The sequence below is a fragment of the Meles meles genome, chromosome 16 (genome assembly GCF_922984935.1).
Source record: "Meles meles chromosome 16, mMelMel3.1 paternal haplotype, whole genome shotgun sequence".
NCBI lineage: Eukaryota > Metazoa > Chordata > Mammalia > Carnivora > Mustelidae > Meles > Meles meles.
This window is the reverse complement of record NC_060081.1, coordinates 48,868,021-48,880,693: the sequence shown is the minus strand read 5'-3', so window position 1 is coordinate 48,880,693 and position 12,673 is coordinate 48,868,021. Positions and strand designations below refer to the sequence as shown.

At 38.8% G+C, this 12,673-nt stretch overlaps 1 protein-coding gene across 3 annotated transcripts in view; it reads left to right on the top strand.

The window, feature by feature from the left end:
• The window catches only part of PLCB1 (phospholipase C beta 1), a 694,978-nt gene that overhangs the window by 561,783 nt on the left and 120,522 nt on the right, over nt 1-12,673 (top strand). For all 3 annotated transcript variants that reach the window (XM_045980928.1, XM_045980930.1, XM_045980929.1), the window contains exons 21-23: nt 711-810; nt 1,509-1,613; nt 2,854-2,963. In XM_045980928.1, coding sequence (XP_045836884.1) covers nt 711-810; nt 1,509-1,613; nt 2,854-2,963 — 315 coding nt within the window. The remainder of the gene's footprint in view (nt 1-710; nt 811-1,508; nt 1,614-2,853; nt 2,964-12,673) is intronic.

The window sequence follows — 12,673 nt, the reverse complement described above, 5'->3', positions numbered from 1 at the left end:
AGGTGGGGGATGAGCAATTACTTGTTGCTAATTTGGGAATTATTTATAAAGCAACCTCATTTTGAAAGCTGTTTGGCAAGCTCTATTTTTGCACATTTGCTTTTGCTCGGAAAGTATAAAAGCAGTTTGCTTTGAAATTGTAAGAGTAGGCGCACCTGGCTGGCTTGGTCGTCTAAGCATCCAACTCTTGACTTCAGCTTGGGTCCTGATGTCAGAGTCATGGGAATGAGCCCCACATGGAGCTCCATGCTGGTGTGGAGGCTTCTCCCTCTCTGCCTCTCCCTCTGCCCCTTGTCCCTCTCTCCTCCCTACTCACACATGCGCTCTAGCTCTCTCTCTCAAAGAAAAAGAAAAAAGAAAATGTAAGAGTAAACACTCAAATAGTGATAAGACTACTAACTTTATATTTAAATGAATATTTAAACTTTTGTCATTTCCATATTGAGAATGTTCATGTCAAAAGTTCATGATCTACATGTGGAGCAAACCCTCTCTCGGGTCAAGGTGATAAGACATAGACAAAGCCGTATCTCTGGGATCCCTTTTGAAAAATCTAAGTTCTCGAGCAACAACTTCACTTTTAATCAGTTTGCTAACTAGAAACTTCTACTGGAGTTTGGAAACACAGGCCATATTTGGATATTACCTTTCTAATTCTTTCTTGGAGTTGCTCCTTCTTATAACCACTTGGATCCTGCATTTCCCTCTAGGTGGTCCTTCCTTCTCTGGCCTGTTTGAGGATAGCAGTTTATGAAGAAGGAGGTAAATTCATTGGTCACCGGATCTTGCCAGTACAAGCAATTCGGCCAGGTATGGATAGTGTGGTGAGAAGCTATCAAAGCTGTCAAGAAAACCATCACCGCCTTACATGATTGTTCAAGGGTGATTGAGGAAGCTATCTGAAAGCTCAGTGGGTTATAACAAGTGCTTTATCTTCATGCTCACGAGTCTGTGGGTTGGCAGGGTTTGGCTGGGCTTAGCCATGAGGCTGTGCTTTAGGGTGAGGGCTGGAGTTAGGTCTGTTCCACATGCACTCATTCAGGCTTCTGGAAGGAAGAAGCAGGGGTACCCACAGTATGGACATTTCTGGTCGCCCCCTGGAATGCATATAAGGGCAAGCCTGACAGCAAATGCATTTTAAGTCTCTGTTTGCACCACATCACTGACATTCCGTTGTCTGAAGTCAAGCATAAGGCTAGGCCCGAGTCAAGAAATCACGTACAGGGGAAGAATTGAGACCAATAATTCAGTCCATGACATAGAGTTTTAAATTCTCTTCTGTGGGGAAAAACGTGATTGGAAAGGAGAATAATCAGAATCAACATTGTTTTCCTGTCTGCTGAGAAAAATAATGTCATGTAAAACCACGTGATGAAAATGAAAAAGAAGTGACCTGTTTGTCATCCATAGTCTCCTAAAATAAGCACTTATATCACATAGATGTTCCTCTGTAGTAACTAACACTGCAAAGAAAATATGTGATACACAGTATTAATGTCCTCCTCTAGGCTATCACTACATCTGCCTGAGGAATGAAAGGAACCAGCCTCTGATGCTCCCAGCTGTCTTTGTCTACATAGAGGTGAAAGACTATGTCCCAGATACATATGCAGGTAAGAAACCTAACTCAAGGGAATGTTTCCACCTGGGGCCATCCTTATTTTTTTTTTTTTAAGATTTTATTTATTTATTTGACAGACAGAGATCACAAGTAAGCAGAGAGGCAGGCAGAGAGAGAGAGGAGGAAGCAGGCTGTCCGCAGAGCAGAGAGCCCGATGCGGGGCTCGATCCCAGAACCCTGGGATAATGACCTGAGCCGAAGGCAGAGGCTTTAACCCACTGAGCCACCCAGACACCCCGGGGCCATCCTTATTTTTGTGGTTTAGTGGAAGGAAAACAAGACCAAAAATAGGCAGGAAATTCTGGCCTCAGAATCACTTCTATTTAAGTATGTATGTTGATGAAATTGCTCAAGTCTTTGTCAATAAATTTTAATTTCATTTCAGTTAAGTCCCAATAAAATATTGAGCATGTTTATCTACTCATGGTATTATTTTTATGGATCCAGCAATTTCTAACCCATGCTTCTTGGTACTACAACAGTGTATCTAGGTCTGTACAATGAATTTGTTTTCGGCCAGCTTTAGAAGCCAGGTCCTTTTCATGGGTGAAATCCTAAGGTTAGAGGAATTAACCAATGACAATGTCAATGAAGAATCATAAATTTAAATAGTCACAGTGTTGAGTGGCCTGGTTGTAAGGTATTGGAGAGTGGTGGAGACTATGACAGACTTGGAGCACATGTCCATCCAGCGATGGCAGCCAGAACTCACTCCAGCTAGACTGTAAAATGTGTGAATGGCACTCATATTGCCAAGTCTTTAGGTTGTTTGAATAGTGTGGAAAGCAGGTTTTTTATGTGAAACGTCTTCCTTCATTTATGGAACACCACTTTGGCCAAATAGGACAAGTGTGTAGGCCATTGTTGGAATGGATGGACCCCTCAAGAAGAAACTAAAAACTATGGAATATTGAGGTATCTGGGTTGAAGCCTATCCAGTTTGGCTGTCAGAGCTGAACTCCTTTGAGTTCTGTCTTCTTAGATTGCAGCAAAGAGTCCTGAGTCTTGTCCATTTCCAAAATGCTGGGTGGATGAGTGTATAGTACATGGTAGCTGGAAGAATAGAAGATGGATGATGAATCAGTGGATGGGAGGGTGAGTAGACAGATGATGAGTGAATGCATGAATGGATGAGTGGATGGATGGATGGACAAATGCATGGATGGATGAGTGGATGGTGGATTATCAATATATCCAGGACCTTGACCTGAAAATGTCTCTTCTTTATTTAGATGTGATTGAAGCTTTGTCAAATCCAATACGATATGTGAATCTCATGGAGCAAAGAGCTAAACAGTTAGCCGCTTTGACACTGGAAGATGAAGAAGAAGTAAAGAAAGAGGTGAGCAAGTGTTCTAATCTTTTGTGGGATTAAGCATGATTTCCACACCCAGTGGCTGGCTTTGCCTATGTAACATCATGCCTCGGGAGTAGAAAATAGCACATTGGAAAAGCTCTTTGATGTAGCTCAGCATCATCTCATAAGACATCTATATGATTGACAGAATTTTTCATATTTCATCCTCTTTTGATATTCTGTGCCTGCCCCAGCATTGAACAGTCCACATCTGGCCATTTCAGGTGAAAGTTTCTAACTGATTTCATGTTGCTTAAAGGTGACTAAAGCACTTAGAAAAGAAGATGATCATCATGTTATTTAGTGTTTTATTTTTGTCTTTAGAGCGCAGGGTTTTCAAAGTCCTTTTGTGACTTTGTAAGAATACATAAAGTCCTTAATATAAATACCTAGTGTGTAGTATGGGCCATAAAATATTTACTACTACTATTACACTGTATACTTATATATTATAATACATATTTCCAAATAATTGGTATATTTTTTAAAAATTAGGTGTCACAATGCAAAGAGTAATCAAGGAAGGGACTAGAAATATTAGAAGTGAAATTTAAAAATATAAAGCTTCTATGTAGACCGATAGTCTTTTAGTTTTCAAAAAAGTGAAATATAGTTCAATGATTGAGGGTGACATCAACATTAAAAATAGTGAAAGAAATAAGCTATTTTCATACTTCATTCGAATATTCTGAAGATAAATTCATGGAGAAAGATGAGAAAAAACGGACAACTATCAGAATGAGAATAAGAAATCTTGAAAATTGTTTAGATAACTGTATCTAATACCCAAGTCCATTAAAGTTGATATAATTTATCATTTTTAAGATTTATTTCTTTATTTGAGAGACAGAGTGAGCATGCAAGTGGTGGGGGGAGGAGCAGAAGAAGAAAGAGAAACAGACTCCCCACTAAGCGTGGAGCCCAACTTGGGGCCTGATGCCACAATTCCAAGATCATGACCTGAGCCAAAACCAAGAGTCAGATGCTTAACCGACTAATCCACCCAGGCACCCCAGGTTGATATAATTTATTAAATAACTTTTTTTCTTATTCCAAAAGAAACCTAGGGTTATCACAGGAAAAATTTGAACTATACATGAGAAAAGCAAATTCCAAAGATATTACCTATAATTCAAACACCTAAGCCACCGAGATCTAATACTCATATTTAAAAAGTTATAAAAGTATAGCTTTTTATACTCGGTATAAAAAGACTAGTCTTTTTATGCATAGTTATTACTTTCTCATAAAACAGGATAATATTCACAATCTGTGTTTTGACCCTTTATTTTCACTTAATGCAAATATTGTCCATGTTATTAAATATTCTTCTATGACATACCCTTTAATGACTTCATGGTTTTCTATCATATAGCCATATCATAGTTTGTTTTTCCAACCCCTATTACTGGACATTTGAAATATTCCACTCTTTTAAACAGATTTTCAGTGAACATATGTAAATGCATTTTTGAGCACATCTATGATTATTTCCAGCTTTTTTGTATAGAAATTTAGAAATTTTTGATCTGAGGGCGCCTGGGTGGCTCAGTGGGTTAAGCCACTGCCTTCGGCTCAGGTCATGATCTCAGGGTCCTGGGATCGAGTCCCTCATCGGGCACTCTGCTCAGCAGGGAGCCTGCTTCCCTCTCTCTCTCTCTGCCTGCCTCTCTATCTACTTGTGATCTCTCTCTGTCAAATAAATAAATAAAATCTTTAAAAAAAAAAGAAATTTTTGATCTGAAATATGTTGAGTTACTTGAACATGAGGAAAAAATGAAAGAAAGGATAACATTCAACATAAGAGTAATATTTTCCAGGGGCGCCTGGGTGGCTCAGTGGGTTAAAGCCTCTGCCTTAGGCTCAGGTCATGATCCCAAGGTCCTGGGATCAAGCCCCACATCAGGCTCTCTGCTCTGCAGGGAGCCTGCTTTCTCCTCTCTCTCTGCCTGCCTCTCTGCCTACTTGTGATCTCTGTCTGTCAAATAAATAAATAAAATCTTTAAAAAAAAAAAAAAGTAACATTTTTCAGTCTCTTATTTACACTGCTGGCATTGTATCCCATAGGACCAGTAGAGAGTGAAATTTAAAGTTAGACTGGCAAGTTTCATAAATAATGCTTTTTGTGGTATGCAGTACATAGGGTTAGAGGAAAATTTTATACTGCCAGAAAATTATGCCTAACAGCAGACATAAATATACTTCCAGTCCTCTGGAGAAGCCTGCGGCCATGATCCCTCTATAGCCCACACCTGCAGCAGCCCTGTAGCTGTGGGTGAAGCAGCACTGAAATGAAGGTCTGAGGGGTGCCTGGGTGGCTCAGTTGGTTAAGCTTCTGCCTTCAGCTCAGGTCATGATCCCAGGGGCCCGGGATCCATCCCTGAATCTCTCTCTCTGCTCAGCGGGGATCTGCTTCTCCCTCTGCCTCTGCTCTCTCTCACTCTCTCTCTCAAATAAATAAATAAAATCTTTAAAAAATAATAAATATAAAGAAGGTCTGGGTAGGACACCAATAACATCTGCTTGGAACGTGGGAAGCCCCTCCTACTGTGAGCCCCACACAAGCAGTGAGTGCTTGTGTGGACTAAGCCTTCAAAATTCACACAGGGGGCCTACGTGTTTCACTTTTTTTTTCCCCCTCCCCCCCCCCCTTTTTCCCCCTTGGTATCAGCAGATAGCAAGCACAGATCTTAGAGGCACACATAACCTTGGAAGTGTATTTTCTTCCAGAGGACTGGAACTACATTGCTGGAGATGTCTGCTAGGTTATTCTTGGAAGGAGGTGACCCATGCTGAGCAAGAGAAAGATCCAGGAGAATAAGAGCCCAGGTCCATTGTTTCCGGGTGGGCAACTTCTCTATTACAGTTCACACTCCTGAGCCCCCATGGGATCAGGCTGAGGCTAGACTCTGGGTTGAGACCGCGTTTCAACTTAATCTTCTTTTCCAGTCTTATCCTGCTTTCCTTACCTTCCTGCAGTTTCCCCCTGTTCTCAGTAAATCATGCACATAACCACCGCCATGTTGAATTCTGCTTATAGGGAAAGCAATAAGGCTCAATAGTTGCTGTTTTATACTGAAAATCAAGAACGAATGCCTTTTCTGAATTTTTTGTCTGGGAACCAGAATTGGAATGTTTGACATTAGTTACATCTTTAATTCTAGTGGTTCTTTAGAGATCATAGCGTTTTTACTTTCCAATGACCTTCAAAAGGATTAAAAGGAGAAAATTCAGTGAATACCTCATTTTGCTCATATGGACACCAATATGGAATTAGAGGCTCTCTTTAGAAATCTAACAGAAGCTCTGAAATTCTTTTCTCTTCTACCTGCTTTTAGCTCACTAACATATGTAATAAAATATAATTCAAGGTAAAGATAATTTATATAGATAGAAATAATCCTTAAAAACGTCCTTCTCCAGTTAGAGAAAAGGAATCTTTTTAATCAACTGGATATGTTTTATTTTCTAGGAAATAGAAGTTCAAAGTTCAAATGTATTTTCATTATTTAGAAACAATACTTTTTCTATCATCAATTTCTACATAATCATCAGCCAGGTTCTCCAAGGAGTGAACCCTCAGTTGGAGAGAACATTTCAAGACACTGCCGGTTTCTGCTTATATAGTACAGCAATTGAGATAAAAAGTCTCTCTCTCTATTTTTTAAGATTTTATTTATTTATTTGACAGAGAGAGACATAGCGAGAGAGGGAACACAAGCAGGGGAAGTGGGAGAGGGAGAAAGCGGACTTCCCGCTGAGCGGGGAGCCTGATGTGGGTCTTGATCTCAGGACCCTGGGATCATGACCAGAACTGAAGGCAGGTGCTTAACAACTGAGCCACCCAGGCACCCCGTGATAAAAAGTCTCTTAATGAGGTATTCTACTCATGGTGCACCAGAAAGACTTTTTCTCGTGATTGCAAAAAAAATGTCATTCTAAGGAATGGGAGACCTAGGGCCTTCAAGATGTCAGGGATCTCACACTGTAGTCCTTTCAAAGCCTTATCTTTGCACCAAACATCACGTATCAAAAATCTGTTTAGAGAGAATGCAACGCTAATGAATGTAAAAATACAGAAGTAGCATTTTAGGTCAACTTTATTTTCGTTTCTCCTCTAGCAGTAGTGATCAGAAAGGATTTTCCGTAAATGTATAATGTTTGTTAAATTTAGAGGATATTTAGACATTTTCAGTTTTAGAAATAATTTTAGAGACATTGAATCCCAGAGATTCCAAATGGTCCAACAGAGAAAATATAATTTTTTTTCCTTTGAAATATCAAAACCCTAAATGACCTCATTTTTTAAACTCAAGGAAAAAAAAAATCATTTGCCCTTACCATTTAACGCTAGGAAGGATAAGTCATTCCACACCTTTGAACACCGGTGTGCCCTTTATCTTGTCTTGTAATGATGTAAGTTTGTTTGAATGAGGCCACTGAAAATAAGTAGCTGTGGTTTTCTCAAAAGAAAATTCTATCTAGGACATGGCAGGCACTGGAGACACTATTTTAGCAACGAAGACTTTTTTAGTATAATCCTTTTAACTTGGTAGTTATAAAGGTCATTTCTATTGGAAAACTAAAGACTTCATTGGATGGCAAAATATTCCTAGATTTGTAATACTTTAATAAATGTCTTCATAGAGTAATGTGCAAACCAAGTAACTAGGCAAGTTGAAAATTCCCCCATGCTTTGAACATTATACATTTCAGATCATGTGGAAAGATAGATAGATAGATATCTATAATAAATCCAACATATATTTATGTAAATTAAAGAATAATAGAGATTTGAGTTGCTGGGTTTATTTTGTGTCTTTTAAAGTCGTCATTCAGGACACTGGGTTAGTAAAATTGTGGACAGTTGCCTAATCTGAATTATAACAAAGGTTTTAAAATATTTATAACTATTTCTTTGTTTAAAAAAAGGTATATAAAAAATTTTTAAACATAATAACCCCCCCCAAAAAAAAAACCCCAAAAGGCCCTGAATAATCTTGGAGATAGCATTTTTGGCGTATGTCCTTCTAACAAGTAGATGCATATATATTTTTTTCTTTTAAAAAATATTAATTTTCAAAAATGATTTCACAACTCTAGTGTTTTCATGCGTTTATAGAAATGCCTGATGAGACATCAGTAACACTCCTGATTTTCTATTTTTAAAATACACCTGTAAAGAGAAAAAAGTAAATGTCCAATGTATTGAACAAAAAATATTATGTGACGTCTTTAATGTCCACAAGCAGTACGTGAACTTGACTTGTTTTAGCATGTTGGGGAATGCAGAAGCATTTTACTGAGCGCTTACAGCGTATCTAGCACCATTCTGAGCCCTTTCATGGATTAAAATATCCATATGTCTTGGTTACTATGATTATTCCCATTGAGCAGATGAGGAAACTGAGTACTGAGAGATTCAATTTCTCAGCCAGTGTCACACAATCAGTGAGGAGGAGAGTTGGTGTTGAAATCCAAGCCACCTAGCTCCAGAACTCAAGTTCTACACCAGCATTTCTACAAGTCTGATGTGCCAACTGGGGAGGGCATCCTGAGTCAGCAGGTCTGGGGTGGGGAGAGGCTCAACACCTCTCACAAGCCCCAGGGAATGGGATAATGCCGTTGTTCCTCAGAGCATACTTTGAGTAGCAAGGGTCCACACTCCACCCCATTGTGCTACCTCAATAACGAAATTGCGATTTTCTAGTAACTGTAAACAAGGACTACCATTCATTCCTCTTTCTGTCCTCTATAGCATGTGGCTTGGATAACTAACCACAGAATATAAGACCTTTACCTTAAATGGCAGCATCCTTTGAATTGAATTTTTTTGTTGAATCAAATGTCAAGATTCCCCCTGCCTTTACATCACTGGATATTATATTGTTCTTCAATGGTGAGGCTTATTTATGTGGGTTCCCTTTGATTAATTTGCACAGTGGCTTCTGGCCAAAATTCAGTTCCCCCAACTCAAAAGTTCTAAGGCCATGTTCATTCACTAAGTGGACATTGCCACCATTGGAGAAAGTTATGATCTAAGACAGAGAATGTGATGTCCCAAACCTTCCTCAACCTTCAAGGCCAAAATTTCTGTTCTCAAGAGTTCCCTGTATCATCTGTGTGTGTAATGCACAGCGAAGGTGTGTTATGGTCTTTGTATCATTTTGACATTGAAAGGGAAAGTTGTTTAAGGAATACCATAATTTAATTTATTCCAAGAGGCCTACTTTTTAAGTTGTCAGACTCATGTGTTCTTAGAAGTGAGCTGGAATGTATAAAAAATAATTTATTTCCTTATTCAGTATATGGCAAAATAGGCATCTTTGACGGGATTTGATTATTTGAGAAGAAAAAGGTTTATTATATGATCTAGTGTGGATTTCACCAGTAAGGTAACAACAGCAAAAATCCAAGATGGTACAACTCATAAGGTTACTGTGTTTAACTTCAGAGAAAGCATCGGGTGTCGCTTAATCTGTTTCTAAGACGGAAGCTTGTTACCTCATCCATGGTTCAAGAACTTGGCTCTAAAATCAAAGATGAGGTTTCTTGGCAATTTTGGATTCTCTTTACATGAAAATCCTCAAATAATAATTTAGCAACATACCAACTTATAGAAACAGCAGTTTCTCACAATCCCTGAACTTTAAAGCATCCAATAAAGTGGGAAGAGAAAGTTTGCCTTTTTGGAGATGGCCTTTAGATAATGACACTGTCCCTTTATTCTATAGACAGCTTTGGAGTTTACAAGGCATTTTATTGGGCCTCTGGGGGAAAAAAAAACCTGAGCCCTAAGTAGACAACACGTAGTCCCCATTTTTAGAAGAGGGGAACAGTTGCATGGTAGATTGACTTGCCTATTATCGGTAAGCTAAAAATGGAGGAACTAGAGTCTTTTTAAATGAGTTCTCAAGAGAAGACCATATATGAATTTGAGTTGAAACTACTCAAGGATTGGTCCAATCTCACTGCTTTTACACATCTCCGACATATCAATTTTTCAAATTTCGATGGATTCAAGTAAGGAGTTTTTGGTTCATCTGCCCAAAACAGCGCTACATCCAGAAATGTCGAATATCACAGTCCATGCAGGCCCCATACTATAGGGGCTGTAAAATGTGACTCTCAATGACAAAGTTTTTCACTCTCTAGAGGAAGGCTTCTCCAATTTTTGGGTGCAGACAGATCACCTGGGGATCTTGTTTCAGTGCAAATCCAGATTTCATTGTTCTGAAGCAAGACACAAAATTCTGCATTTTTTTAAAGATTTTATTTATTTATTTGATAGGCAGAGAGGTAGGCAGAGAAAGAGGAAGAGAAGCATGTTCCCTGCTAAGCAGAGAGCCCGATGAGGGGGCTCAATCCCTGAATCCTGGGATCATGACCTGAGCCGAAGGCAGAGGCTTTAACCCACTGAGCCACCCCGGCACTAAAGGCCTTCCGAGTAAACCTGCTGCTACTGACCTATAGGACCAGATTCTGAGTAACAAGGCCCTCAGACTTAAGCATCCTTCAGAATCACCTGGATCACTTCCTAAAGCACAGATTGCTGGCCTTGAAGAGTTTCTGAGAGTTGTCTGGGGTGCATTTGCATTTCTAATGAGTTTGTTAGTCACATTGATGCTGCTGGTAAAGGGACGGGCATTGAGAACCAGTGTTGTGGAATCCTACATCTGTGGCTCACTTGGGGCTCTCCCCACATGGAATTAAAAAGCCATTATTCAGGGGCACCTGGATGGCTCAGTCGGTTGAACATCTGCCTTCAACTCGGGTCATGATCTCGGGGTCCTGTGGTCAAGCCCCACATCGGGCTCCTGGATCAGTGAGGAGCCTGCCTCTCCCCCTGCTCATTCTCTCTTTCTCTCTAAGTGAACAAACAAAATCTTAAAAGAATAATACTAGAAAAATAAATAAATAAGTAAATGAAAAGGCATGATTCCATCCACTCTAAAATGTCACCTTCATCACAGGACCTCAGTAGGGCTCCAGGAGAAACTCCTTCTTAGGGAATTGTCCAGAATCTGTTTTGTGAGTGATTGACCAGAGTGCCTACCAAGTGATTTGGCTTAGATAAATTGAAAGATACATCCTCACGGGATGAATGTTAAGGGTGGTTGGTCTACATTCATTTTAAAAAGAAAAATTCATGATTTCTGCCCAACTATAAAGAGTTCATTTTTTTTTTTTTGATTTCAGAAAAAAGACTGTATCAAATATTTCTAATACATTAATATGGGCAGGAACAATAACAAAGGTAACAGATATAAAATAGTGTCTCCCTTTAATCTCCTTCTAAATAAACTGCCGTAATTAATTCTGAATTAAATGCAGACTCTCTACAGACAAGGACAGAATCTCCTTTCGCTCACTGACTCATTCATTCAAAAAAAGTTGTTTCTTATGGTAACATAAGGTGGTTCTTTAGTTTCAGACCCTTGTCATTGATAGTGTATGGAGTGATCATACATGAGCTGAAAATAAAAGGCAGATTTCTTTGTTTATTCATCTAATAAAAAAATTTTGAACACAACTTTGTCAGTCACCATGCTGGGCATTGTATCCTATATTATATTATATAGGATATATATGTTAATAAATACAATGATATATATTAATAATATATATGATATATGCAATATATTATATACAATAATTATAAAACAATAAATATTAATATATATTAATAATATATATAATGATGAGAAAAATCAGGTGTTCTCATAGCCCTTACAATCTGGAGGAAGAGACTAACAATCAACATTTCATGCATATGCATGTAAACAGCTGTTACAAATGTTTCAGCAAAGATACCATGTGAATGCTGATGATTTTTTATGTGATCACAGATATGACAAAAATGGAAGTCAACGGATGTATTTATTCAGCTCCTCAAAGCTCTCTTCTGCTTCTAACTCACTCTTGTGGACTCTTTACAATATGGTTTTGCTGTCACTTATTATAAAAATTCTCAAATGTACCCAAATGTTGAAAGAACTGTATAATGAACATCTATATATCAGTCACCTGGATTCCATAATTTACATTTTGATGCATTTGCTGTATCACATTTATATCTATCTTTTTTTTTAAAGATTTTATTTATTTTATTTATTTGACAGAGAGAAATCACAAGAGAGGCAGGCAGAGAGAGAGGAAGGGAAAAAGGCTCTCCGCTGAGCAGAGAGCCCGACGCGGGACTTGATCCCAGGACCCTGAGATCATGACCCGAGCCGAAGGCAGTGGCTTAACCCACTGACCATTCCTCGATCCATTCCTTAGTCTATCTTATTTTTTTTTTTTAAAGATTTTATTTATTTATTTGACAGAGAGAGAGATCACAAGTAGGCAGAGAGGCAGGCAGAGAGAGAGGAGGAAGCAGGCTCCCTGCAGAGCAGAGAGCCCGATGCGGGGCTCGATCCTAGAACCCTGAGATCATGACCTGAGCCGAAGGCAGCGGCTTAATCCACTGAGCCACCCAGGCGCCCAGTCTATCTTATTTTTTGATGCATTTCAAAGTAGGCTGCAAATATTAATTTACTTCATCCTGAAATGCTTCACATTGGGAGGTTTTTAGAAGTGTTTTTAATTCCTTAGAAATGTGCAGTGGATGCATTATTTAATTTCATTCAGGGAATATAAATTCAAGGTGCCAGTTGTATGTGTGTTTGAGGAAGTTCTATCTGGAGGGAAAA